The 27202-nt window shown below is 40.9% G+C and overlaps 2 protein-coding genes across 6 annotated transcripts in view; both read right to left on the bottom strand.

Annotated features, from left to right (window-relative positions):
- The window catches only part of znf609b (zinc finger protein 609b), a 79075-nt gene extending 76925 nt beyond the window's left edge, over positions 1-2150 (bottom strand). For 2 of the 4 annotated variants that reach the window (XM_084940156.1, XM_084940299.1), the window contains exon 1: positions 1313-2149. The gene's annotated coding sequence lies outside the window, so the exon portion shown is untranslated. Of the gene's footprint in view, positions 1-1308 lie in introns of all 4 variants that reach the window. The other 2 variants (XM_084940371.1, XM_084940226.1) reach the window with 2 other exon arrangements.
- A 10546-nt stretch (positions 2151-12696) lies between these two features.
- The window catches only part of trip4 (thyroid hormone receptor interactor 4), a 78665-nt gene continuing 64159 nt past the window's right edge, over positions 12697-27202 (bottom strand). For both annotated transcript variants that reach the window (XM_084940453.1, XM_084940411.1), the window contains one exon: positions 12697-13016. In XM_084940453.1, the coding sequence (XP_084796579.1) occupies positions 12870-13016 (147 nt within the window). In that variant the 3' untranslated portion in view covers positions 12697-12869. The remainder of the gene's footprint in view (positions 13017-27202) is intronic.

Raw genomic sequence — 27202 nt, 5'->3', positions numbered from 1 at the left:
CACAACAATTAAAACCATGTCTCACTTTTTCCCCAATGAACCCATGCTGTTTAAAAAAATAATAATTTCTGCACACTGGAGCATTTTTGATTTATATATATATATATATATATATATATATATATATATATATATATATATATATATATATAATAGATTTGACACTACTGCAGTCTTGTATCTTGACTAATGAATATGTTGAACACTTTAACCTGCAGCTAAGTACTAGACTGAGACTACTTTGCTAGTCTTTAATGTGGTCCTGTTACAGTCCATGGAGCAGCACAGACCATGGGGTAGAGCACAGGGTTAGCCCACAGTGGTCTTGTTAAAAAGGAAATCTTGTGCTTGAGCTGAATGACTCAATTCACTGAGATGGGACACCCCCAAGAACATGAGCTGACAAAACGTGACTTGTTTTTTTTTTTTTTTTTTTTTGGGGGGGGGGGGGGGGGGGGGTTTCCATGGAAGTCCTAACCATAGCTACATATTAACATGATCCACCATTTTGTAAATTTTTTAGCTGTAATACAGAGCACTTTGTCTGAAGCCACAACCTGTAACAAGAGTTGTAGCACTTGTTTACACTGCTCTGTGTGTGTGTGTGTGTGTGTGTGTGTTAACACCAGTAGACGTGCGGTTTCAAACAGATTCACACAGATCCTACACTCTGCTAAATCATCACTAGTAACACGTTAAAAGATGAGGCTTTCATTTTCATGTCTTCTTAAGTGCCCCTCGCAATTCACTAACGAGACCCCCTGGGAGTCCCCGGTACCCAGATTGGGAAACACTGTGGTCACTTCACTGGCGGAATTTGCAGCTTCAAATCTGCCCAGATCCTTATTTTATCTCCAAACATTGGGGGGGGGGGGGGGGGGGGTCGTTTAAAAACAAAAACTATTAGTGAAGTCAGCCAAGTGTATTCTGGGGCTAATAAATATTGCAGTCCCCGAGGTTAACTGTCACGACCCGTGAGCTCAACTTAAAGAATCTGTTAGCAGTGCTTTAACGGTTACGGTACCAGCTTCACTTTCACACGTTAGCTGAAGTTCAAGAAGCAGATAGAGCTAACTTAGCTCGGTGTAATGAGCTAATCTAAGTGTAACGTTAGCTCTCTGGCAGACTGAAACAATGAGCTCAGAGTGCAGTCAGCCTTGGCTAGCTTGCTTGCTGCTGCATGCTGTGTTGGCTACATAACGTAAAGCTAGCCAGCTTGCCATGCACACAAGGCTAACGTTAAATGGCTAACGACTCGTAGCACTATCAACAATAAGAAGAAAAAAAGAAGAAAAAAAATGTACTTACTTACCGACTTAGCTAGACACTCCTATTCCAAACCGTGGTCTGCCCATGGTGGTGTATGCTCCATAAAAAGAACAAATCAACGGTAATTATGCTTTACTTATAAGAAAACCTCTAAAAAAAAATCTGAAGCACCAGAAAGCAGTGGCAGCGCACTCCCCAAGACATCCAACACAAGAGAGGAGGGGAGGCCAGCGATTCACTGGACTTCTGCCATCACACTTCGAGATACCGTCCACAGCGTAAACAGCCGAGTCCCGAGCGCATTTTTATCGGTGCCGTCTCAAGCCAGACACAAGTCCGGTCCTCTCCAGCGACCCTCTGTCAATTATTCCCACAGCGAATAGCTTTCAATCCAGGTTAATTCCTCCGTATTCACCGTCTCTGGATGAGCGCCGTGCTGGTTCTTCGTGTGGGAACTGATACAATGTAGCCAACCAGCAGCAGCGATTAGGAAATCCAGGATAAAGAAGTTCCTCTCGGAATGGACTGGGATACGTCAGGTACAATGCATGGAACTGGATTAACCAGCCTGGACTGTGACTGTGTGCGTGGGTGTGTTAGTTTTCAGCGAGGGGATATGCACCAGCTAGTCCAGCCCCCACTGAATGCGTTGAGTTCTAGCCGCTGCTGTGGTTTTTACACAGAGACAGGACCGTAGCCAGGATTTAAAAAAATACTGAGGTCGTAAGTTCAGTCTTCTCCTCTCTCAGTTCTTATAATGGAGTAAGGCTTCTTTAAGCTATCTATAAATAATACTGCTTTCCTATAAATAACACCGATTTCAGATTTATTGTTAAATGTAGGACAGAGCACAATTACCAAATGCAACTAGCAGCCCAAAACATCAAAATGTTAAATGTAGCCTTCCGTGATCCAGAAAAGACACCAATAATCCTCCATAAATTGTCTGTAGTTTACTCACTGAAATAACTCTTCATTTTTTAAAAATGATGTGATTTGACATTAAAAATATTTTAAATAATGTCTTCACATAAAAGTGTCTAATACATTAGAAAATACCAAATAGTAGACAATAGACCACTGTTTTGCTACATTACAGTTCAGGGATAGAAATGCTAATAATCTGATGATGATGATTTGTTGATGACTGTGTGATAATGGGAAGTCAGACATAAATTGTCTGGCCTTCATCATGTGTTTATAAGACACAACTAATGATATTGTCAGTACACACCAAACAATATGCCAGTCACTCTTGGCCTATCAAAAGGTCAACATCATAGGTATATTTTTAAATCAGTCGTGTGACAGGACTCTAGCTACCCTTACTGCTTCCATAGGAATTAAGATGGTCAGTCTCAAACAAGTACTGCCAATCAAATGTACTTGAAGTAATCATCAGCAAATCCGACTGCCTCTTTAAGTGCAGATGTTTTAGCAGTTTGCTGGTCTGAGGGGTTCAGGTGTGTGTAGATACGATTTTCTAAGTAGTATGACGTCCTAGCAAATTCACCACAAGGTCAGACCCTACAATGCTCAGGGAAATTGTAAAAACGGGGCAGGGGGGGATCCAGGTGGTACATTTTAGTCTCTAGAGACCTCAGTTAGCATGTTAAATGTGTAAAACATGTTTCAAACAGTATCCAGACCAGAGTTTGTCAGTAATGAACAGCGGCATATTTAGTAAATACCAAATCAACAGAAACACCTCATACTAACTGTCAAACACATGGTGAAAACAAGCCCACAAACTCAGTGAATTAAAGGGACATTGTAGAGAAAAATGGACCAAACTTTCTTGACAACAATATGAGACACTGATAAAGTAGTTCAGAAAATTATTACTTCAAGATTTTGCTGGTAAAAGTTGTTCTAAAAACTACTAAATCACACTTAGTCTGTTAAAGAGTAATAACACACATACACATAACAAAACTTATTAACGGAGCTTGGAGTGACCATGTAAAAAAACTGAATTAATTGTGTATAAAAAATTCATTAGGGAATTATTAATTATTATTATTAGGCAGTCACATATGGATTCATCACCGTGTAATAAGCCATCAGATCTGCTGGGGGAAACTGATAAATGGTTTTTAGAGTAATCCTGGTCTGCCCTGGAATGTTACATGTTTAAAAAGTGCATTGTTGTTCATATTTTCCCTACCAGCCTTTTCCAGAAGGAAAGTGGCTGAACAGTTCAGTGGAGCGGTCTACTTGATGAACTAAAGAGCTTACCTAAACAATAAAGCAGGTGTTACTCTGGACAGGGGTAAACACTGACCAAAGGGATTTGTCACAACCTGGCAACCCAAATGTTCACGTAACTGGCTTATAAATGATCAAATACACTTAGTATGTGACTTATTCAACCTGTACAAGCCCATAGGGATGTTTTGTCGTTAGAAAGTGGCAGCACTGACGCATCATGATGAATGTACTCTAACTTGGTTTTAAAAAAGGGGAACCAAATGTACATTTTGTTGAATGACAACACTTTTAAATCTGTAAAAACTGTGATTCTACACAAGAAAGCAACACGGAGACAAAAACTTGATCTTCACGCTTGAGGCAAATTGGACATGTTACCTTAGTGACTGCCAGCTGGGTTCAGATTTTACTGAAGTGAATCTATAACAACAACTGACGGGGAGTTTCTCAGAAAACATTAAGCTGGGAAAGGAAAAGATTCCAACAATAAGACCCTTAGACATGTCATGAATCCAGTTCTCCCAGCTCCACGGATAACCTTTCATGTGTACCAGCTTCAAACACCATGAAGGCTTTAAGTCGTTGTCTCACTCAGTGCTGGTTTCCCAGGCAACAAGAATATGATAATGTTGCCTTTGACATGACAGAAGGAATCATCTCGCTAACAAACAGAGACAACAGGCACAGGGAGGGCTCGGAGAGAGGCAGGGGAGGGGGCTGAATTAATGGACTCATTTTCACACAGAGGGAAACACAGCGGCAGCAGCTACTTACCATCCTCCATCTTCCTCTATTGCCTCCAATGCATTCCTGCTGGCAGGCACACTCTTGCTCTCCCGAGGGAACAGCCAGCCTCCATTGGAAAGCTAAATAACAGTCAGTGGCCAGTGGGGACCGGAGGGGGACAGCTTTCTGATGAAGGCTGCCCTTCAAGGCTGTATGGCTCCAAACCAAGTGCTCTCGCTGCTTAGCGTCACACCAGCTAAAACCTGAAATGAACAAGCTGTGTGGACGCCATGTGTTTTCCATCAGTGAAGAAGGGTTAATCAGCCAGCCATGTGGAATCACAGAGGGGCTGGCTTGATTCATGTGATCATCTTTCCATTACTCTATAAAAGAAACTGTAAAGCCCCAAAGCCCATCTGTAAGAAACTTGTTCTTTAGCACATGTTTGAAAATCCATATCAGCTAACAGCCTTGTTGAAGAAACTGATGCAACAGAATAAAATGACATGAAATAACACAGTCACAGAAAATAAAAATGTATCGTCCTTACCTAGATTAAAAAGGCAAAGCCTACTGAATGGACTGTTTTTGTCATACACATTTATGCTTTCACATTTTAGTCCTCACTTTGCTCCAGACTGAAATGTCCCATCATTAATGTTTGCGCTAACAATACATCTTTTAAACTGCAAGGTATCTCAGCTTAATTTTTTTACTTAACATCTTGTGTTTTGAACAGATTAAGTCTAAATGTAAAGATACAAATGTGACATGTACTGTTAACACTGCTGATTTAATCTTGTTACATTTACATCTGCTCAGATTGATTTTTTTTTCTAGTGCATCACATTAACTTGTTTATTGTTTTCTTTGACTGAAATGTTCCAAGCATCTGTTACATGCAGGCATTCATTCCCCCCTTGAGAATGAAGGGTAATAACCTTGTTTCTCAGCGCCATCATTGTTGAAATCTTTCATTTGGTTTACAATTAAATTCCTCACGAAACCATTACAATCCCATCATCTTTGACTGTACTTTGTGTTTAGTACCACTTAAAAAATATTAGCACCAAATGAAAATGGCGATGGCGGGAGTGGTAAGAGTTTTTATTAATCCAAGTCAATTCAGTTTTATTTAGATAGCACCAATCACAACACCAGTCACCTCAAAGCTCTTTATATTCCAACAATAATAGAGAAACTGTTTAAAAAGTGCTTTAAACAGGACCCAGGCTCAGGGAGGGACAGCAATTTGCTGCGTCCATCAGCACACCAGCTTCTTCTTTGAGGATGTTAGCCCCACAAAGGTCGGAGATTGGGTCTAGTGTAAAAATGGCTGTAATTAGCCATAGGCAAGACTACAAAAAAGTGCTCTAGTCCACAGTTTTATGCCTCTAAGTGTATGCATAATATTTTCTCTATCTGTACCCATATAAACTATATGGACAAAAGCAATTGGCCACCTACATGTTACACCTACAGGATCTGCTCCCATCATAGTAACCAGTGCCATGAAGCTCCCAGTGCACGGTTTTTGTGCTGATGTTAATGACATTTGAAACCCTGCAGTTACTGAGTCACCAGAGTGTTAGTGACTTTTATGTACAATGGGCCTTAGCAGTTGGTGACCCTGATGTGCCACTTTGTGTCCGAGTTCCTGTGGTTCCTAAACACTTCCAGTATGGAATTACACCACTTACAGCTGATGGTGGAACATCGACAAGTGAAGAAATGTTACAAATTGACTTGCTGTAATGGTGATATCCTATTACAGCACCATCTTCCAACTCAGCGAGCTCTTTACAACCATCCATTCTTTCTGTCTGTGTAGGCTCTTGGTCATCCAGGTCATGGTAGCCTTCACAGCTTGGAAAAGGAGGAATCCAAGAGGCTTTTTCGGTCCCGTGTAATAAACCTCTAGAGGAGGCTGTCTTCTTTGGAGGTGGTCCTGAGGGTCGTTAACCTACTATTGATCTTGTGAGTAGTCACGTAAGCTGAGGTGTCAAAAAAGCCGTGGGTCATCCCCATCACCCGGGCAGACAGGTGAAACCTCTGTTAGACCTTACCCCCACCCTACTATCACGTAAACTATTGAGGTTACCTGAGGCAAGGTGTGAATGGGGGTTGAAATCCCTGGGAAGGGATTTAAGGACTGCATTGCAGGTGGCTCATAGCTGATGTCGTAAGCCGACACCTCTGTTTAATGATGGTCGTTCACGGTGGACATAGATGGTCTCCTTTACTCCTCTTTCAAACCTTCTGTCTTCTCAGTCCAAAATGGGCGTCCTTGAAAGACTGACCTTTGTCCTTAAGGTGCCTTCCATGCTAACTTTACATATAAACAAACTATATTTCGACACCTTACTTTATAAATACGCTGTACTTTTCAGGGGGCAGGCTGTATTATGGAGCTTTCCTTTTTACATCTTTATTTAATATTAATTATATTGATGTGCAGGGTGGATATTGTGTTATTAATCTTTTGTACAATCCAAATATGAAAAAGGACTCTCAGTCTCACCAAGTCACATGAAAAAATAAACGGCATCACATTTTGCGGACTTGTGTGACCTTATGTAAATCTAACTTTATATTTTTTCTTTCACAGTTCAAACATAACTTTTAAAAGGACTGCACAGGAAAGGAATGTTTCTTTACCTCTAAAATACCTGGAAATTAGGCAATAGTGTATCCCACTATTATAGTATTACTATAACAACATAAGATGGGGAAATATAGTTTGTTTTTCAGCAAAACTACCAAGAAATTTGGCAGTACTTAAAATTATTTACAGTATAATCATTTCTTTGTTTCCTGTAAAACTTGTGAAACTCTTTTTCTAGTTTACCTACCTTTAAGTGTTTGTAGGTAAATATATTTATGTTCTTATTTCACATAAAGTACATTGAAATGCCACTGAATTACAGGGTAATTATGCTTTTAGTTGGGGGCTGTATTATAAAGTGGTACAGTGTTACTCTGTGTACACTCCTCTTTTTCACAGGAAGCAGTGAATGAGTGAACCCCGCGTTGCGAGAGAATGAGACGGACAGAAGATGAGTTGCAGTTGTTGGGATTTGATGACCTGACTTGTCTGGTCGTAGCCATCAGTGAAGGTCGTGTAATGGATTGGAGTCATGCAGACAACAAAGTACATTAAGACGAGGAGAAATCACCCTTGTTGAATATAAGGTCACTTAAGAGCCACGAATTAATCAACATAATGAACATGGACATCAGTAAAGTAATATCGGATACATTATACTAGGGAGATTATTTTAAAGCAAAGTTGTAAGACCAATCTGCTTCCTAGACTAATCTCAGGTCAAATACGTGACCTAAATAATGCATAAAAAGGCTCAATCAAAGGAAACTGTGAGGTGGGGGTTCAGACTGTTAAAGATGTACTCTTTTGTCTAGATTGCGCTCATAGCAACGTGCCCCTCCTCTGACAAGCAAAATGAGATCAAGCATGAAAGCAATGACATCTTTTACTGCATGTTCTAAATTTGTATGAAGCATCTAATTTGGGACAAACTTGGGGTTTGACCCAATTAGTCAAACAGAAATCATACCACAGTCATGAGGCATTTGCAAAAGACATCTTTGCAAGTAAGAGACTGAGAACAAAAGCTTTATTGTCAGTTTGGTGATTAGAAGACAGTTGATTTTTTTTTCCCCCCTTCCTAAAAGTTTTAATCTTTCGTGTCCTCAAATTGCAGCAGTTTTCTCACACATCTGCAACTCTTTATACAAACAAGCTGTTGGCAAAAAAAAGTGTTTGTATTTATTGTCTATCATATAGCAATATGCAAATAGTTAATCCAGAGTAATCATGTTATGTATCTGTTACAGTGCTTGCTCCTGAGAAAACAGAAGCCTGGAAGGGACTATTTTACATATTCAAGAGACTAAGGCTTCACAAATCACTATGTTCAGAGATTTAATCCTCCTGACAGAGGAGTACATGAAGACAGACGGTCTACAGTAATGTCTACAGTGTGGCATTATGTGAATTAATAAGACCCGAAAGCTGTGAAGACTTCTTGGTGGGGGATTCTGTAGGTGGGCATTTTATTCTGATTTAAAGACCCCAGAGTCTGTTTAGTTTGGAGTTTTGGAGCAATTTCCCTCGGCGCTTCTGTCGGATTGACTTTGAGAAAAATCAACATGGCCATAATTTTAAGCATCACCTACTCCATTTGTGTCACTACAGATACCCTCTCATTCAGGAGCACAGCAAGGTCAAAGGTCAGGGATTAAATTGACCTCTTATCAGTGGATCTTTAGAAATGGCCAGCAATTGAAAGCCGTTTGTGATGGGAAATCCACTTTTAATTGAACTGATGCGACTGCACTCCCTTTGTGAATCCTGGAAGTCAGGTCAGCAGGCTTTCGGAATCTGAGATAGTTTATTTTATTTATTTATTTCTCCGATCAGGATTATTTGTGGAGAAGGTCATTTATAGATCTGATATGAACATTTACGGTGGCCCATCTTTTAAGGTGCAAGCAGGTCATAGCTCTTCTTGAGCTGTGGTCACATAAAGAGATCCACTTCTTATCGCTCCCACTGTGTGTATTTCTCACTGCCCTTGAGGGAATATAAGCTTTCAAAAGATTCATGCGCCTTCCCTCCTCCAATGGGGCCCAACCTTAGATCTATGTAGAGTCTACACTGAATGGAAAAGATAGCAATTGTGCTCTTTTAGTTTATACATCAACATCAGTTGTGATGAAGGAATGGGATTTCATGCAACAACAAAAAAAAAAAAGCTGTGAGGACTGTGAACAAGTGGGTGTGAGCTATAGAAATTAATAGTGCAGCAGTTTGGGAAATGCCAAGAGTTAAATGAGAAGTTCAGTGGCTGCACAGTAAATACGATGCTACAGCTGAGTTGGCTTAGTGGAGCTGGAAACACCTAGCTAAACTCCCTCCAAACATAATTCCCCTACCATCAAATGTGCTAAATTAAGTTTACAGATCTATCTTCAAGTGGCATCTGGCTTCTCAAGTCACACACAAACCATTTGAAAGTCCTGATGGCTTGAGATGAAAACACCGTCTTAAATCCCAGGATGTTTTTGAAGTAACGAGCGACCATTGCATCAGATTTTGCGGATTTAAATGAGCAAATATTGACCCACTCATTCCTCAAAATTTCCTTTTGTACAACCACCATGGCTTGACAGGCAGTGATCCATGACAGATTATGAGATGGATGAGCCATAAGCTGTTACCGGGTTTGTATTGTTCCCCAGCCTGCCACCACCTCTTCTGAAGTGCTGCGAAGCACTAATTCCTCTTCCAGGCCTGTGGGGATGGGGGTGGCGGTGGAGGATGGGACCCTGTGCCCTCAGACCAATCAGTCTCTCAGCAAGCACACAAAGGTCCTGCTGCTTCTACAACTGGAAACTTGGCTCGACGGTGAGGAGGGCATGCTGTTGGAAAGGAGTCAATTACATTTCTTTTCATTTAGAAAATTCAGTTGGGCATCATTTCAACCCTAATGACAAATAAACAGATTATCCTATTTATGTCTAATTTAATTTATAACTTCAGCTAAACGGATCAAAGTTGGAGGGTGGCAGGAATTGTACTTGGAGTTCCTGCTTCTGAAACAGGTGGTGCTCAAAATTGGATGATGCCATGCTTGTTATATTGCTTCATCTACTCTGATTAGTTCCTCTCCCTTGTTCACCAGCAGAATTAACAGCAGGGTGGTTGGTGTGTGATGAAGAAGCTGAATCACTGACATTATGTTACTTTGAAAACAAAATAATTTCACAAAAACTACCAGAGTCAAAATGATTAACTCCCCTGATGCTAACAGTCATTTGTGTATCCTTTTAGCTAGAAAACAGCCACAAGGATACACGTGTGTGACAAAAGTCAGACACACATCTCCTGTGCAATCCCAGCCCATTCTTATTTGGCGAATCTCTCAATCTCCTCAAATTCAATGGTCTGGTATGAACCTGTGTCTTTGACAGTCCGGTCAATAACATTCACTTTGGTTTTCTGGTGGTAGCTCTTGACCAGGCATGACACATGTTGGGGGTCACTGTCGTGTTGGAAGACAAAGCGACAACACAGACACAGTTTTGTTGCTGAAACTTGTGGTCACATATCCTGCTTTATTCATGATTCCTTCCACCTTGACGAGATTCCCCAGTTCCAGATGCACTGAAACACCCCCACATCATAATACCCCCACCACGTTTCACTGTGGGGATGATGCTCTTTGCATTGTTCACCGCTCCCTTTTTATTTCAAACACAAACAGCCTCTCTGTGGGAAAACAGCTCTAGTGTCGTCTCATCTGACCAAAGGATGAGCTTCCAGTACGCAAAATCTTTCTCCAGGTTGTCCTCAGCATACTTGCATTTTGAATTACGTTGAAGTTGCTTGGGGAGGTCTCTTCTGTAGAAGTTTTTCTTGGTATGCAACCTTACAGTTCAGTCCCGTTCAGGGTTCTAGTGATTGTCTTCTTTGAGACCACAATTCTAGTGTCTTTGCAGTTGTTCTGGGGTATCATTAGTTGTTTTTTTTTTTATCAAGGATCTTTGAAACATTTTGCTTCTGTCTGGTTTTGTCTGTTCTTTGAATTTCTTGATGATACTTTTCTCTAGTTCTTGATCCCCCCACCCCCACCCACTAAAATTGTTTTGTGATTGTGTGGAAATAGAAAGAAGTCACGCTTTCTAGAGAAAACTAGCATGTTTAGAAATGCTTTGAGAAAAAACACTTTACAGACACTTTAAAATCCGGATGATTTGCTGCCAGCACTTTCATCTGTTGCAGTTCACCGTGGCTCTGACTTCGTGTCAGGTTTACTATATAAAATGGATCACCTCGAGCATTTCCTCCACACATCGCATCATCTTTTGTGCATGAAAAACCAACAGCATATGATCTCATGGTGTTTATCTAAAGAGGCTTAGTAAAAACTGCATGTGCTTAATTGTGCAGCGTAGCAGCACAGAGCCCTTGTTTATGTGAACTTGGATGTCTGTTCTCATCCGAAGAAATGCCCCCGATCCCGAAGACAGAAGAAAAGGCCACCCACAGGGCAAGTAGCTGTCATCGTTGATTCACTGCAGGATGAATATAGTAAATTCTTAAGCAACCTCTCTTGAAAAAACACCTATTGAGAAACTTTACAAAAGAGGCCTCTTACATTCTCCGGGTGGGAGATTACTGGGAGGGTTGGTGCAATTATGCCTCCTCGTTCTGAATGAAGTGGAGCAGAGAGTTGTAGCTAATCTGCAACTCAAACAAGAGTAAATCTAAGCTAATCAACGGAGAATTACAATGCCAGGCACAGGCGAAAACATAACAACTCGGGATGGGTGTGTGTGTGTGTGTGCGTTGGTGATTCATGCTATGCTTTTCATGGTGAAATACGCCCCAGGGCAAGAAACAGCTTAGTCAAAGAGCCACTCAACACATTTGCAAGGAAGTAAACACGCAGCAGCTCAAGAGCAGGTAGAAATGTGCATGTCAGAAATATCAATCAGAGCCTGTCACAGCAGCACTTAATAACAGAGGTGTCAAAGACTTTATGTGTGCCTGAATATAAACTCAATAAATGATTTCACTGGTAGTTGTCTGAGCATGCAGGTCTGGAAGGCTCGCTGGAGATTTGGTGTTTTTCTTTTTTAAAGCAAGAGAAGATGTGCGACGAACCAGATCCACGAGAAATTCTTACCCTTATCGTTCAATCAACTGAAAAGAAAAAAAAAGGTGTTGACTTTGGGGAAAAATCTTTAAAAACTAGTTTAAAGTCATGTGGTGAGCTGGGAGCACAGACACAGGCCAGCTAATCTGTGGTGTTATGACTGAAAATACCCCTGCTTCCAAGGGTTTTCCTCCATGTGGGCATGTTGCTGCAGGTACGGCAGAGGAGACGAAATACCATCCGAGCAGCTGAATGAGTTGCCGAGTCTGAGGGCTTATCAGACGGCGGTTTAGGGTTGAGGAGGGACTCTGAAAGGTTATCGCGGCAGCAATAACTCTCTCTGTGCATTTAAAGACTGCGGGGGAAACAAAGTAACTGACACAATGCTCAAGTTTACAGCGCGTGGACCAGCCGTATATTTGATTAGTCTAATCAGTGTGTTGCTGGGTGATGTTAGATCACGCTGCAGGAACATGATCAATTTTTCTGCCTTTCCTCCTGCTGTGCCAATGAAACGGCTTCATTGAAATTAATGAGAGGGCTCTGTGTATGTGTGTTTTTTTAACACTGCTATTGTTGGTCTAAATGAGGCTTTAGGTGTGAGAAGGGTAATGACAGGCTTGCTTCTGTTGAGAAGAGATGAACCGCATTTCTCCTGTGGTTATTATGCTCTCAACTAAAAATAAAGCTGAACTCATTTTTCCCCTGTCACCTCATTTAACCAGACAGGTTAATAAAAACATTAAAAAAAGAAAATGATCTCTTGCGCCCTGAGAAAATGGCATCATTGAAACATTTCAAAAGAGTCTTTTTCCATTTTGCCAAACGCGTTCTTTAATTGAAACAAGAAAGAAAATTATTTATGCATTCACAAAAGGTGTAATCGTACAATTTTGTATTCTATACAATTAACCAGGATTGATTAATTAAATACAAATACCAGGAATTCAAAACAAAGACCAAACTGATACTAATAATATGTCAGCTCTGGAAACTCCTGGCAAAAATAGTGGTGGGGGGAAATAAGTTGCTTTTTTTGTCCTCTTCAGCTTCTCCTTTACCGTCAATCTGCAGCTGATGGGACCAGTCCCTTCTTGGCACCCTGGTGGTAGTGGCTCTCCAGTTTCCCTGTGAGAAAAAAATGGGGGTGAAAGGGAAGGGTGGGAGTGGAGAAAAGAGGAAGGGATGAATCAAAACACCATCAAAGGGACAGGGTGACCTTTCTGAGAGCTCAAGGCCTGCTGATTACAGGCGGACTCGGGTAGATGCACAAAGACAAGCCGAGAGAGATGGAGGCAGTGAGATGATGAGGAAAAAAGACCAGGGAGACCTTTTATTCACTGACAAAGAGAGATTAGCCCACAGCCTTTTAATATACATATATAGCCCTGATTTGGATTCAGTATAATTCAACAGCAACGATGGCTAAACACACAAAGCTGATAAAAAGGAGTACATGTATGGATCTAACACTACCTGAAATGTAAAGGAGTTTCGTATAATCCTCTCTTTCACCACCACAGTGGATTTAAAATGAACCAGTCACGCTTTAATTCAATTGGTTTCATATAAACATCGTAATAACTGTTTAGAATTAAAGCCACTTTGTATAGTCTCATAATTTTTAAAGGCTCATTGGACAGTTAACCCCTGTGTAGGTTAAAGATCAAAATCGGCCCTCTTGACAGAAATCGTCACTACGCTAAAAAACAAAAAAACAATTAAAAAACAAGCAGAAAACGTCTGGAGTTTCCAAACGATCAGGTGAACAGAAGAAGGTACTTTCAGCTCTGCTCCATTATTTTCCAAGGGGTCGCCATAGTGGATGGGCATCTGGATGAGCATCTGGATGTATAACAGAGATTTTTTTTTTTTTTTTAAGCATTGGATGTCTTTCCTGATGCAACCCTAACATTTATATAGTCTTGATCACACTAGCTTGTTTGTGTCTCCTCCTGGTCTCAAAGTGGGGATCTTTCGAATGTAAAGTGAAAAGTTGAGGCTCACTAGAGCGCAAAACCACTGGTGTGCATGGTCATATTACTGGTTCCTCAGTTAAGAAAACCTCCTTCACATCACACGTCAGAAAGAGAAGAAGCGACCCGTATCATTGCCCTGGTGTACAATCATGAGGAGGCGTCAGGATGTAAATACTGAGGGTTTACCTCAATATGCACAGCTCTCAAGGACAGGAAGGACTGATTAGACTTTGCTAAATTACATAAAAAAAAAGCCTGGCCAACTCTGGCACAAGATCCTTTCATCTGATGACTAATTCAGACTTCTTCGGGTAGTAACCTGACGTGCAAATCCCAAGTAACTACATGTCAGGTCGACACTGCCAGCAAAACTACTGTGGTTCACCTGTTCAGCAGCGTCATTTCCTTCTGTGCATTTACGCCTTCACAGTTTTTGCATTTTTAGAGAGACAGTAAGAACCAGAAAGAAAAAGACCACAACTAGGAGCGGCCAATTAGCAAGGCTGCATCGTAGGCTCTACAACAGCTAAGTCAGGCCTAAGATAGCCCAAGAGGAGCTTAGAGGAAAATAACGGGATGAGCCTGGAGAACCACATCATCTGACAATTTTATGGAAATTTTCATTATCATGTTGTTGTTATGTAATTAGTTGAGCTGATCCTGTAGCACTAGCTTGGTTTAGTTGATTTTTTTCTACAACTCCTGTATCCTCACTGCCCTAACAGTCGGCATAGAAACTGGATACTGCAGTGTGCAGAAAAATAAAAGTTATTTATGTGTGCAGTAAAAAGTAAGGAGGCTAATATTGATCCTTGTGTGACACCTCTAACACCCAGCTTGACTTAAGTCCATCTGCACAGTCTTATCTCCAGCAGAAAGACAGAATTTATATCAGTAGCAAACAGAATAGCAGGAAGTCAATGGAAATCAGGAAATATGAAAAGTCAGTAGTAACAAATAAATATTACAAATTTATGTCTGTGCATGTCTTCCAATCTGCCAAGAATGCATCAGTGAAGGATTTCTTGGTAATCTTTTGGATTTGGTAGTTGAAGCAGCACCTGCACAAACTTGCTGAATAATGCTCTTCTATTTGTAAAACCATACACCGGCAGCCGCTTTTGTTGTGGATCCACGGTTACAACTTGTTGCTCACCAAACTCATGGGAACCTCTGCTGCGACTGTTTACACCGATGAAACAGCTGAGAATGTTGAAGAGGGATTTTATCGAGTTGCTATTTATACGAATGCCTGTAGCTATGGTGCGTAAACAAAAACCCTTGCAGCCACTGACCGGAGCTGACCTCCTAATCTATCGTGAGTGCAACTTGTTGTCTGTCAGAACGGCATTCCAGATTTTCATCACATTCAGAATTTCTCTATTACAGCCTGCGGACTACTGCTCCGTCCCTATTCTGCCCAGGACAACCTCTGCCGGTTTTCGATACCCCTTGTTGACCTCGTCTCTTACTGCGAAGCAAATAATAACCTGGCGTCTCTCAGCCTCACACAAGCCTCCTGTTTGTCAAACTACGACATTAACTGGCTGCTTCCCCCCCACCCGGTGGCTGAGGCAGGGGGAAAAAATGATACAAGTGTGACAGGCAGGGGCGGTGGTTGTCACTTATGCTTTCTTTTCATGTTGTCATGTTATGGCTGAACTCTGTGGGTAGTAGCAGCATAAATAAGGTGTTAAGGAGAAGTGCTGTTTGCTCACCATTTCCAAACCTCTCTGAATGGCTGTCAGTGTGTGTCTGTTCTGCCAGGAGCGAGTGCTGCTTAGGTGTGGAAACACCCCTGGAATTTTGTTAGGTGAGTGCTGCCAAAAGGTTATCCAAGATTACTGTAATGATACATTCACCCACACAGAAACGCAGCCTAAGTTAAAAAGGCTTTTCTGAGCCACCCAGCAGACGAGGTCTAAGAGTGGTTATACTGTAGCATGTATTTTAGGAGGAAAATAAATATTAGATGTTAAGAGCGCAATGACTAAACCATAAAATATCGAGATGGCAGCTGAACTCCGAAGAGCTGAAGTCAGAGCGGTGTTGTGCCAGCGTAAGCAGACTTTATTTTCCCTGAAGCATTTTCTAACACTTCAACTTCTCTGACTTGTTCAGCCTTTAAAAAAACCCAAAACAAAATCACAAAAACTTCCTTTTAGTGCTGTGTGAGTGACAGCTGGGATCAAAATCGAGGAAAAATTGCCACTGGCAATTTGACACAGTGACATTTGTGTATATTTTTACTGAAACAAACATGATATCGAAACAAGCACTTGAAGCATTCGTTAACTAGACTGTCCATGTTACTTTGTGTCGGTGACAATGGCAACCTGACGTAAAAACAAAGCCCCCACCCTGACACCCTCTAAAAGTGATAGGTCATAAAATCCTGTTAGTCATAATGAAAAACACATACAGTTCTCCAGGCTTTCTGAAAGTCTTTCAAATTGCTTCTTTGGACCAGTGTTGTGTCTTTACATGGCAGACAACTAAGCAAAAGAATTTTATTTTATTTTTTTAAATTGTTGTCAACACGTACAGAGGAGATCAGAGAGAGGTACAACAGTAACAACAGTAAATAACGCTTGATGGAGGCTCTGTCATGGTTTAGGCTACATTTCAGCCAGTAGTGTTGGCAATCTTGTCAAAATTTATGTAATTATGAATGCAGAATGGAAAGCATATGATTAACAAAAGCTTCATTTTTCAGTATGACAATGATGCTAAACACACTGCCATAGCATTAAAAATTATACTTAGATAGAAAAACACACAGCGGAAGACTATCAGTCTTTTTGGATCAGCCTCCCCAGAGCCCGGACCTCAACTTTTTTGAAGCAGTGTGGGATCATCTTGACAGAGAGCACAACAAAAGGCAGCCAACATCCAACGAAGAGCTTTGAATGTCCTTCAAGAAGCCCGGAGAAATATCCCTGAACACTACTTAAAGAAAGCTAGCTTAAAAGAGTTCAGGCTGTTGCCAAATACTGAATTTCGAGCTTGTTAAATTTGTACAAGCTCTGTTTTTGTGTTATATGCTGCATTACCATGCATGTTTCCACATTTCAAAAAAAATAACTGCACCTCAATTACTTCCCATTTTCCTAGCAAAAAGTTTAGAATGAGGGGTGACTCAAACCTTTTTCACAGTACTGCATAGTCATGCTAATTTCTCTCCTCTGCTGTCCAAAGACTTCAGTCTATGGCTGTCACTGTGTATGAGAGGGGGAGGGATGGAGCAGAGCACGTAGCAGACTAACAGAAGAGACGAGGCACAGAGTTACTCAAGCTGATTAAAACTCTTTGCCTACAACAACAGTTTTCCAACCTGTGTTAATTCGTCTAAAACCAAAGATGGAGCGATGCTGGCTGACTCCAAATATCTGTAAGCCTGATGAACACAAACCACCCAACCGCACCCCAAAGAGGTCAATCTGTGGGAAACATTGGATTTCCTTATAAAATGACTAGTTATGCAATTTTAAGGACAGCCAGCGTGCTGCATTTTAATTCATTTTGTGAACAGTTGAGTAAACCAGTAGTAGGTTGAAGACGGCAGGTTATTCAAAAAAGCTCCAATACTCAGTTTAATTCAGAAAATGTGGGCTTCTTTACGTGACACTTAAGCTGCAGAGATCGTCTTAAGGTCTCAACTTCGGGAGGATCTATTAATGAATCTTTAAGCCACCTGGGTTCAGTGCAACAAGGTGACAACGCAGCATTGACATATCACCTCCTGAAGGTGTTATGGTGAATGTGTTGGCAAACAGGTCCTATTCACACCTCACCTCCAGCAGACACGGAGAAGGATTAGCATTTACTACAAATACAGGCACCTGGTCACTGTCAATTCAATCTTCACTTTGTTTTTGAGTCCATCCAGCCCTTTGGCCGATAAATGCTCTGCTATGTTCCACTTACCAAAGACAATTTCAGACCTGTACTGCAAACCTGTAAACAGCTTTAACCACCAAGCTCACAGTCTGCGATATCAAATTGTGCTCATGTGAGAACACTTCACCTAACTAGACAGTTCGTAGTGAATGGGTGTATTTTGTGCTTCATCTTGCACACGCTGTGTACACAGTAGCCTCGGCTCACCCAAAAGGAGAATTCTCAGTTAGAATGAGTCTGAAGCAACGCTGAAAATTTACTTTTAGAAATGTAATGCTGCGATTCTCCCAATATTGTCCAGAGTTTATGTGTGAAAATGGATGTGCCAAACAACTTAAATCTGTTTTCAAAAGCCTTTTCTCTGAGCACAGTAGAGTGCTGTGATAGAACCTCTGATAAGAGAAGGTGAGAGAAAACCAAAACTCTTAGGGAAAGATATCAAAGAAAAGCTCTGTAGAGCTGAGGAGAGCTGTTCATTTGATCTTGTGTTAATATAAATATATCCAAATATATTTATATTTATCCCAGCTACCTCAGGGCGAGAGGAAGGGTACACCTTGGATAGGTTACCAGTCTGTCGCGGGGCTAACCCAGGTGATGCGTTCTAGATAAGTCGGAACTCAGATGTTGGGACTCAAGATGACGTCATTCCAGAGTTGGTGCTTTCCAGGACTTGTTTTGGTTCTTGGCAAGGTAGGCCCATGCACGTAACCCTAGCAACACAGCATAATACTTCTATTTTGTGCTTAAAAAAACGCATTCACGGATCGAGCCTGGTCAGTGTTCAGTGACTTATCAAGTCAGTCGAAAATACACAGCAGTGGCAGTACAGATCCAAAGATTACTGTTTACATTCAGTGTCAGCATCTTGGATTGCCAACTCAGGGTATGATGGTCTACTCGGATTTCCCACTCGACTTTCCGAGTTGAGTTCCACAAAAGATTTCCGACTGGGAACTCAGAATTTTCAACTTATTCAGGAATGCACCAAGACAGACACACAACCATTTACACCTATGGGCAATTAGGAACACCAATTCACCTCACCTCTTTGGACTGTGGGATGAAGCCGGGGTACCTGGAGAGAACCCACGCAGACACAGGGAGAACAGCTCTACACCTAGCGTGGTGGTGGATTTGAACCCAGGGCCTTCAACAGTGCTAATCACCTTGCCCCCATGCTGTCCTACATAAATATAGTGATTATAAAATCAGGAAAATGAAAGCTGTTTCTTTTGTTCAGTTCAGCCTTTTTAAAAAGTTATTTTTTTTTCATCAGTACCTTCAAGAGTTAATCTGAAGAATAAACTCTAAAAAAACTAAAAAACTCTTTGACCCTTCGGTATTTACTTTGCTTTTAGACTAGCTGTTAGAAACCACTTGGTACTTAGTCTGAGAGTTTGAGAAGTGGCAATTTTGTAAACCTATTAAAATACACCCTGAAGCGAAATATGGAAAAATAACATTGTTTTATGCAACTGGGCACAGAAAACCAAGGACGGCAACAAGGAGCACAGACGCTGGGCTTCACAACAAGTTCGACTCTCATATTCAACAGGAAAGTCGGTCCGGTAATGTGACATGTTCCATGTGTGAAGGCGACTTTTGTTAATGGAGCTGCTGAGCTGTCGCATTTCAAAATAGGCGCAGCAGAGCTGAGAGAGCTAGAGGAAATGCAAGTGAGAGGGGGCTGGGGGGGTAGGGGTTGGGGGAGAGGGAGTGAGTGGAAAAAACAGAGACACAGCAAAAATGAGACAGAAGGGATGAGGAGGAGAAGAGGGGGGAGGGTGAGGGGGGGGTGTACGGGGGAAAGGGGATACATACAGAAGGACAGCAGGAGAGGTAGACAGAGGGAGGAACAGAAAGCCTGGCCCATCGATTGGCTGAGATAATTTCCCATTGATTGCTGCACTGTTTGGAGATTGCTGGAGAAAGGTTTATTGCCCACACGCTGCAGCTGGGGAGGAGGCCATAAAATAAGCACCGATTGTCTGCAGAGGGCCAGCTCCATCATCAGCCCTGTAAAACATACTGTGCCAGAAAGACGGATACGCACCGCACTTGGATACTTTCCTTACGTATTAACAAATATGACTGCATGCATACTATTCCCATTACGCGCAATGGGAGAACACGGCTCACCGTTGATGGAAAGCACTCTTGCATAACCCCCCTTGAAAATCCAGGGGCAGCAGTGCAAAGAGTATTTATTGGATTGAAATGGAGGTCCATTGACATCCTTCCTGACATCAATAACATGCAGGCCCATCCGCTCCCTTGCAATAATAATCGCAAGAATAATTGGCTGGTTGCTGTTTCTCTTTCTGTGAGAGTAACTGCCTACGCACTCAAAGATAGAAAAAAAAGGCTGATTTTGGTATTCTTATTGTGTCTTTTTATTACACACAGATCCCAGTGCACCTGAATAATAAACCTTAGAACAGCTATGCATATACACATTAACCACATGTTGACACACCTTATGAAGACAGTTTGACAAGAGGAAATTACTTTATGCCTACAAACGATGACACCGCTGAAAAGGAAAGTGGAAAACCATCAGCGCTGTGATTGAATATAACACCTTCAACAGTATCTCCTCCCCACTGGGATCTCACCATAACCAGTGCAGAGTCTATGACAGGCATAGTGCTTGGAGAGCGGGGCTGTGACGGTACACAGAAATCATGGTTGGATATTAATCTTTGTTTCTGAGTCACAGTTTTGTATGTTTTCAGCACAAAGGATAAAACAAAAATACAATTTTTAAACTGGATTTTTTTTTAAATCTAGCTTCTTAGAGGACCATTTGAAGAGCTTAAATGTTGCTGAACTCGTTAGTAACCCATTTGTTAAGTCACTTTATGCAAGATAAAAAGTCCCATCCCTCTTTTTGAATGTTACCCTGACACGAGACGTCAACGAAATAAACCAGACGACGCGGGAAGCCAGGAAAATCAAAAATAATCCAAAAGTTTGAGTAACTTTGAACTCTATGAAGTTTATCATTAGCCAATTGATACCATTTTTGTAAGATGTTCCCACATAAAGTCATTTGCAGCCAAATGCAAGTTACAATAATAGATGGTTGGAGGAACCTTTTTATCTGCTGTTGCGCCTAAAACATGGCTGAACTGACTGATCACTAGTTCCTCACTGAAAGCTGACTGGACTGTACTGACCGGGTTTCAGCCACAAACACAGAGCTAGAGCCTTGGGATGAAGGACTCTCTTGTGATCTATGTGATCGAATCCAGCTGCCTCGCAAGGTGATTTGAACATGTGCGAGGTACCAATGCGTTATCCAGGGTAAAGTCCAAAATTCTCCTTTATTACTTTATGTTATCAAAGATTTAAAAACCTCTAGACTAACATGACAAAAAAAGTCCTAATTTTTCTTTCAATTTTTAACTTGAAGATGTCAAACTGTGTCTTTCCTTTAAATTATTGTGGTTTAGTAAATGGATAAACAGTGCCAGATAAGAACTCCACTGGGTTTACGAGAAACTGTTGTTTGATCACAATCAAACAACATAGATATGAAAAAGGAAAAGTCACCAGCATCACTACGAGGGGCAAACTTGCGTCTGCCTGCACTGAGAGGGGATTTTTGCTTGATCACTGAAATGGTTTGTTGCTCAATGATTTGGGCCAAAATAGTGCAGCCTGTAAGTGCACTCACGCACCAGAAAGTGATCAATGAACTATATTTTTTAAATAGTTTTCAATCTGGTTGTTATAATTCCGTCATTGCCTGGCTGTTTTTCTTTGACTGCATCTTTGGCTGATTTTTGGGTTTTGCATCACATATAAATGATTTGAGCTGGTTAACAAAGCTCAAATGTTTTAGGGAAATCAAAAATGGCAGTGGTGTTTCCCATATCTCAGTAAGTATGACGCTGGTCCAGTGGTTTTTGAAGAAGGAGAAAAAGGGCACCCAATTAATCACAAATCCTGTAGCCTTTTTCATGCTACTCCAGTTCAGCAGATCTGCCCTTTTATCTTCTTTACCATATCTGGCCTCAGCTTATGCACCTCCAGCTCAAGTCATTCTGCATGTGAAACCAAGCTGACAGCCTGCAGCACTGCAGGAAAGTGGATGTGTACAAAGCCCTCAGTAGCCAGGGGAGAACAGCAAGAGAGGAGGGGAAAAACTGCCTGGATTCCCATCTTGCTGTTAGTCACACCTAATTTACATTCCCTTCCTGTGCTGCCGAGCTGGTGAATTTACAAGTGGATAGAGAAGGTGCTGTTTCAGACTTGTGTTGGCATGCTGTTTGCAAGGGGTTAGGGAGACGCGTCAACCATGCTTCCCACTGCAGTGAAAACAGTCTCTCTCTATCTCTTGGTCTGTCCAAATCTCCTGCCTGAAGCTGTTTTCACAGAAACTGAGGGGCCGTAATGGCTGAGTGATTTCTCCAACCAACAGCGGGCTGCTGAGCCGGTTTAGTCACGCACATGACAGTTCGTCACAACTCGCTAGAGAACCAGTGTCTGACAAGGCAGGGACAGCAAAGGTGCTGCTGGTTGGTGGGAGAATGTAGAGCAATGAGGACATGATGATAGCTCATTCATATCGGTGCTTCGAAAATCCCACACAAAACAGAGCTCAGACTCTGTTACTGCTTCATTTACCTTTTCTTCTTCAATGTCGTGCTGTAGTTTGAATTGTAAGAACAAGTATAAATAAAGAGTTTAAATAATTTAGCGATCTTGCTGTAATACAATTTTGTATGTCTTTAAAACCCCCAGTCTGGAATTCATAAGCACCATGTACATGTATAGAGTCTGGTTATAAGTAGACATACAGTACTGTGCAAAAAACAGAAGTGGGAGGCCTAAAAAAAAAATCTATAGCAGAACAGTAAACAGTTTCTGAAAGTCATGTCCTTAAGAAAGCGGAAAGACCTGACAGACTTGAGAGGTACACCTGGCCCTTCATCTTATCCATCTAATCATCACAAAGGACCTCAGGTTGGCTTTATAGAAGGGAAACAGGGAGAAAATACCCCAAATTACACAAGATCTGGGCCAAAAGAGACAATGGGGTCTTATGGGGTGATGAATCCAAATTTGATTTAAATCATCTTCAATATGTCTGAAGGTACAACAGTGAGTATATACAGCTATCTGTAAAACATGGTGGAGGCTCTGTAATGGTTTGGGTCTGCATTTCAGGCAGTGGTTTTGGGGATCTTATCAAACAGCCCCTTCATTTTTCAATGTGGCAAAGATCCACAGTGATCAGGAGTGTGTTCAGGCTTTGTTAGAGAATGAATGCTGACTTTCAAAATCAATGTACAAACTTTGCTTTTCCTTATATGCTGTACGTCCTCCAAGCAAAATATAAAGAAATGAATGGTGACTTAAGACTTTTGCACAGTACTGTAAATGTTCATTCATAAGATTAGAGATGAAATACACTTACTGATAGTACAACATATGTTTTCATATGAAACGCTGCACATTGATAAGCACTAAAAAGCTGCTTATTAAGCACCTACATGGCCCCAAACAGGGAGACTTAAAGTGCTGCCAGTTAATTTTCAAACTTGCCAGTGGCCAGTCTTAGTCATCCACAATCACACAGCTCCATTAACATTTCAAGCAAAACAAATAAATACTGAGCATTCCCTCATGTTAGAGCTGTTAAGTTTATATTAATTTTTAAAGCTGCAGGGTAAAAACTGATTGCCATTGTAAGGTGAGTCTAAATTCCAATTTCTTGCATTTGACAGAACAAAGACTGATGTCTGTGTACTACCAGCTGTGTCACTCTGATACAGAAACCTAAAGTAAAAAGATGAAGGGGGGAACCTGAATATCGCTGCACATCAGTCCTGGTTTTGTTCGGAAATTGTTTTCAATTTCAGTCTCACTTCTCCTGCTTCTTTTCTGAAAGCAGAACAACTTAATCGCTGCCGGCACTGAAAAAAGCGTTACAGTTCACCTGCAAACATAAACAGTAGCAAAAGCAGCAATGTGAGGAGTTTGGAGGAAAAAAATAAAAACAGTTTGGAGCTCTGCCCATTTTTACTCAAACACAAACCTGGCTAGCTTCTGCGGAAAGCGAGCATGACTGTCAGTTTCTCAACGTTACAAACTGAGTGATGAAGACATCCTCTGACAAACTGAAAGTAGACGGTTGGAACGGCATCCGTCTGGCCCCACAGGTTAACAGTTCAAACTTCAAGATAAGCAGACAAAAACTGAAAGTGCTGAATCCTAACATCTTCGTCGTTAAAGGGCTGCATCGGGAGATAAGACATCTGGCCTTTGGAAAATGTCTTATAGCAGAATTTTTCTTCAAACAAACTACAACTCAGCAAAAATGAGCTAAACTAAACTGAGACAGAGGTGGAGTTTCTGCAGACGTCTACACAAACATCTGTAATAATGGCAAGTTTTAACCCACCCCCAAAACTGAACAATACAAAAGTGTCATTACTTTTAGGGAAAGAGGCCCATTGGGAGTAATCAGTCCAACAGTGTAAGCTTGAAGCAACATTGACACAATTGTGCCACACAGTCTACATATTGATTACACAACGGAGGCGATCCTGTGTGTGAAAACGAGACCATGGTTCGGTTTTCACAGCTTTCAGGGTTGTCCGACAAAGAGTACTCTGACCATCATCAATGCTGCATATTTCACATTTCACTTTAACGTCTTTTCAAATTAAGGTGATGTCATAGTTAAAAACTTCACACAAGAGCACAAAAACATCGCCTTTTCAATAGCAGCTGTTTTCTCCTCCAACAAGGAAAAAGTGAGGCCTCTTTTTTTTTAAAATACAGATGGCCAACACTGATATAGTCCCTAATAAAGACTTTATGATTTACTAATTTACAAGATCAAGTACAAATTTTGCAAAGCAACGTTTTATAAGACATTTACACAAAAGACTCTTAAGAAGCTGCCCCTGGAAATTATTAGGAAAAGGGCAAACGACTGGATACGCATGTATCACAGGGTAACTTCAATCTGAGGAGTCTGAGGAGCTCTGAAAGCCAGTTACCTTTTTAGCACGTTAGCATACAATGAGTGCTATCTTTATAAGAAAACACTGCACATAAACAGCCTGCTAAATGTGTCTGCTTAGATCTTAGGAATACATTTATTAATTTTAACACATTCTTCTTCTTGTCCTTGCTTTAGACTCGTTAGCTCAAAAAGGTTCATGTAACTGTTAGCAAGTAAAGAGAAATGCTCGGGAATGTGCGATTATGATATATGAATATTATTGTAGCACAAAGGAATTGTTACTAAAGTTTTACTAATGGCAGAAATGAGTTACATTTCGTGAATGTATTTCTAATAATTTTACTTTACATCAAACTATCATCATCACTCTGGTCCAGTTGTGTTCTTGCTTGCCGTTGATGAGCCAATCAGCTGTTCCCTGTGCTTTAAATCTCATTGATCTTCTCTCACTCTACCTGTTAGTGTGTCATTCATACGACCTGGCTCCTCCTCATCCAAGTCGCTGTCTGCTTTTTTGTATGTTTAATAGTTAGCCTGATGTGACGCAATAACTTCCCAATTTTGGGGATAAATAAAGTTCATCTTATCTTGATCTAATCTTATAACATGTTCCAACCTGTTCCAAGCTTCTCATTAGACGCATCCTTTATGTAATCGTGGTTCTAGTGATTGTTTTTCCTTCCCCGTTCGTCAGCAGTCACACAGCAAAGACAAATGATAAAGAACGTCCAAAATGTAGCTTAATCTTCTGATAAACTGGACAACCAGTAGAGCCGAGCTTAAATCCTGTCAGACAAAGAATTTCAAATTCCCTGCATCTATTCAAACCTCTGGAGACAGATGATAAAAGTTTCAGGAACTGCTTGGAGCTAAATTAGCTCAGGAAATTAACATTCACAAATTTTTTGCTCTTCCACATTTGATGAAAATAATGTTTAATTTGATGCCTTGCAGGTGATACTGCCGTGGAAAAAAATATATCTTCTCAAAGTTGAAAACTTCTATATCTGCCTGAGACTACTACACATTTTTACACTTAGCTGCATCCACACCATAAACAAAAGTAAAGAAAAAGTAAGTGAAGTGGCAAACACACATGAAAAACATAAAAAGAACACTAGGGGCGTGTAAGCTAATCTGTTATCAGCTTCAAGGTGAGCGATTGAAGTGACTACCAATGACAGCGAAGGATATCACTGATTGACATATGACAAGGTAGTGTGGTATGTTACAGGGTTACCTAGGCAACTGGAGCCTGGAAAGTCCAGTGGGAGCTGACAGTCACCTTCAAAGCAATGCACGAGTAGCAAACTGTTCCCTGTGTGGATGTAGCTTCAATCAAAATAAAGAAATAGCTCAGGTGATGAATCTGGTGTGCTGGTATGACAATTTACGAACGCCTCTAAAAATGTTTTACACTTCTTCGATAAAAGATATAAAAGCTCTTCTTCATCTTTTACTGTCACAAAAGAGAACAAGAAAAAGTGACTGCAAAGGAATTTTGAGCAACCAAACATTTGTTGTAACAGCTTACGCATTAATGAAGTTCATCTTGTTCATTTTTCCTTTTACAAACTTTGCAACTGTCTTTCACACCAAATGGCAAATTGTTAAGAACAAGAAGAGATTCAGAGGAGTGTTTTTCTTTCTCCAGAATTTTACTGTTTTGTTTGGTATTTGCTCACACCTCATATCCTGCTGATAAAAGTGAATGAGCAGATGGATGTTCCTTCTGGAAGGCGTGCATTACATGTCCTACTTTGCCACAGCACTGCTGACGCCTGACCTGTCTAACTGACGCGTCGTTAGTTTAACGCCGCTGGTTTCAAAGAAATAATAATGCCGGTTTTTCAAGCACAATTACAGGGGAGCCTGTAATGAGGTTTGTCACGTTCTGAGAGCTGGCTGGCTAATGTGCCACAAAAGATTGAGCAGGTTCCTCCAGAAAACACCATCAGACCGTCACAGATTAGCATGTGTGGGCAGTGTAAGTTTGTGCCTGCTGCAGAACTGTTTGTTATTGAGAATTACTTCACAATAACTTATTTCCTTTAATCACCAACAGACAGAGGAGTCTGCAAACACAGCTCTGAATTTGGTAACGAAAGCTTTGCAAAAAATTTCGACCAATTCCATTTCGATTTTTTAATCACTTCATTTTGCCTTTTGGAGTGAGCTTTATTGAGGTTTTATGTGGTGTAAAATAAAGCATATGGTTTTATTATGTGTTCCTTTCAAGTAGATAATATTGTCAGGGCCACAGGGTTCTGATTCTCATTCGCAATAGGAAACAAAGGAAAGTCAGCTGGAGACAACATGAGTGCCGCAGAAGAAAATAAAATGAATTCTGCAGACTGTGTCACTTCTTGTTTGAAGTATAAATAAATTGTAAGATCACTGACAGGGGCTCACTGTGTTTTATGGATCTATTTAGCATTCCCCCACAGAAC

The sequence above is a fragment of the Perissodus microlepis genome, chromosome 1 (assembly GCF_051167445.1).
Source record: "Perissodus microlepis isolate ML-2025 ecotype Zambia chromosome 1, ASM5116744v1, whole genome shotgun sequence".
NCBI lineage: Eukaryota > Metazoa > Chordata > Actinopteri > Cichliformes > Cichlidae > Perissodus > Perissodus microlepis.
This window is presented reverse-complemented; position numbering and strand designations above follow the sequence as displayed.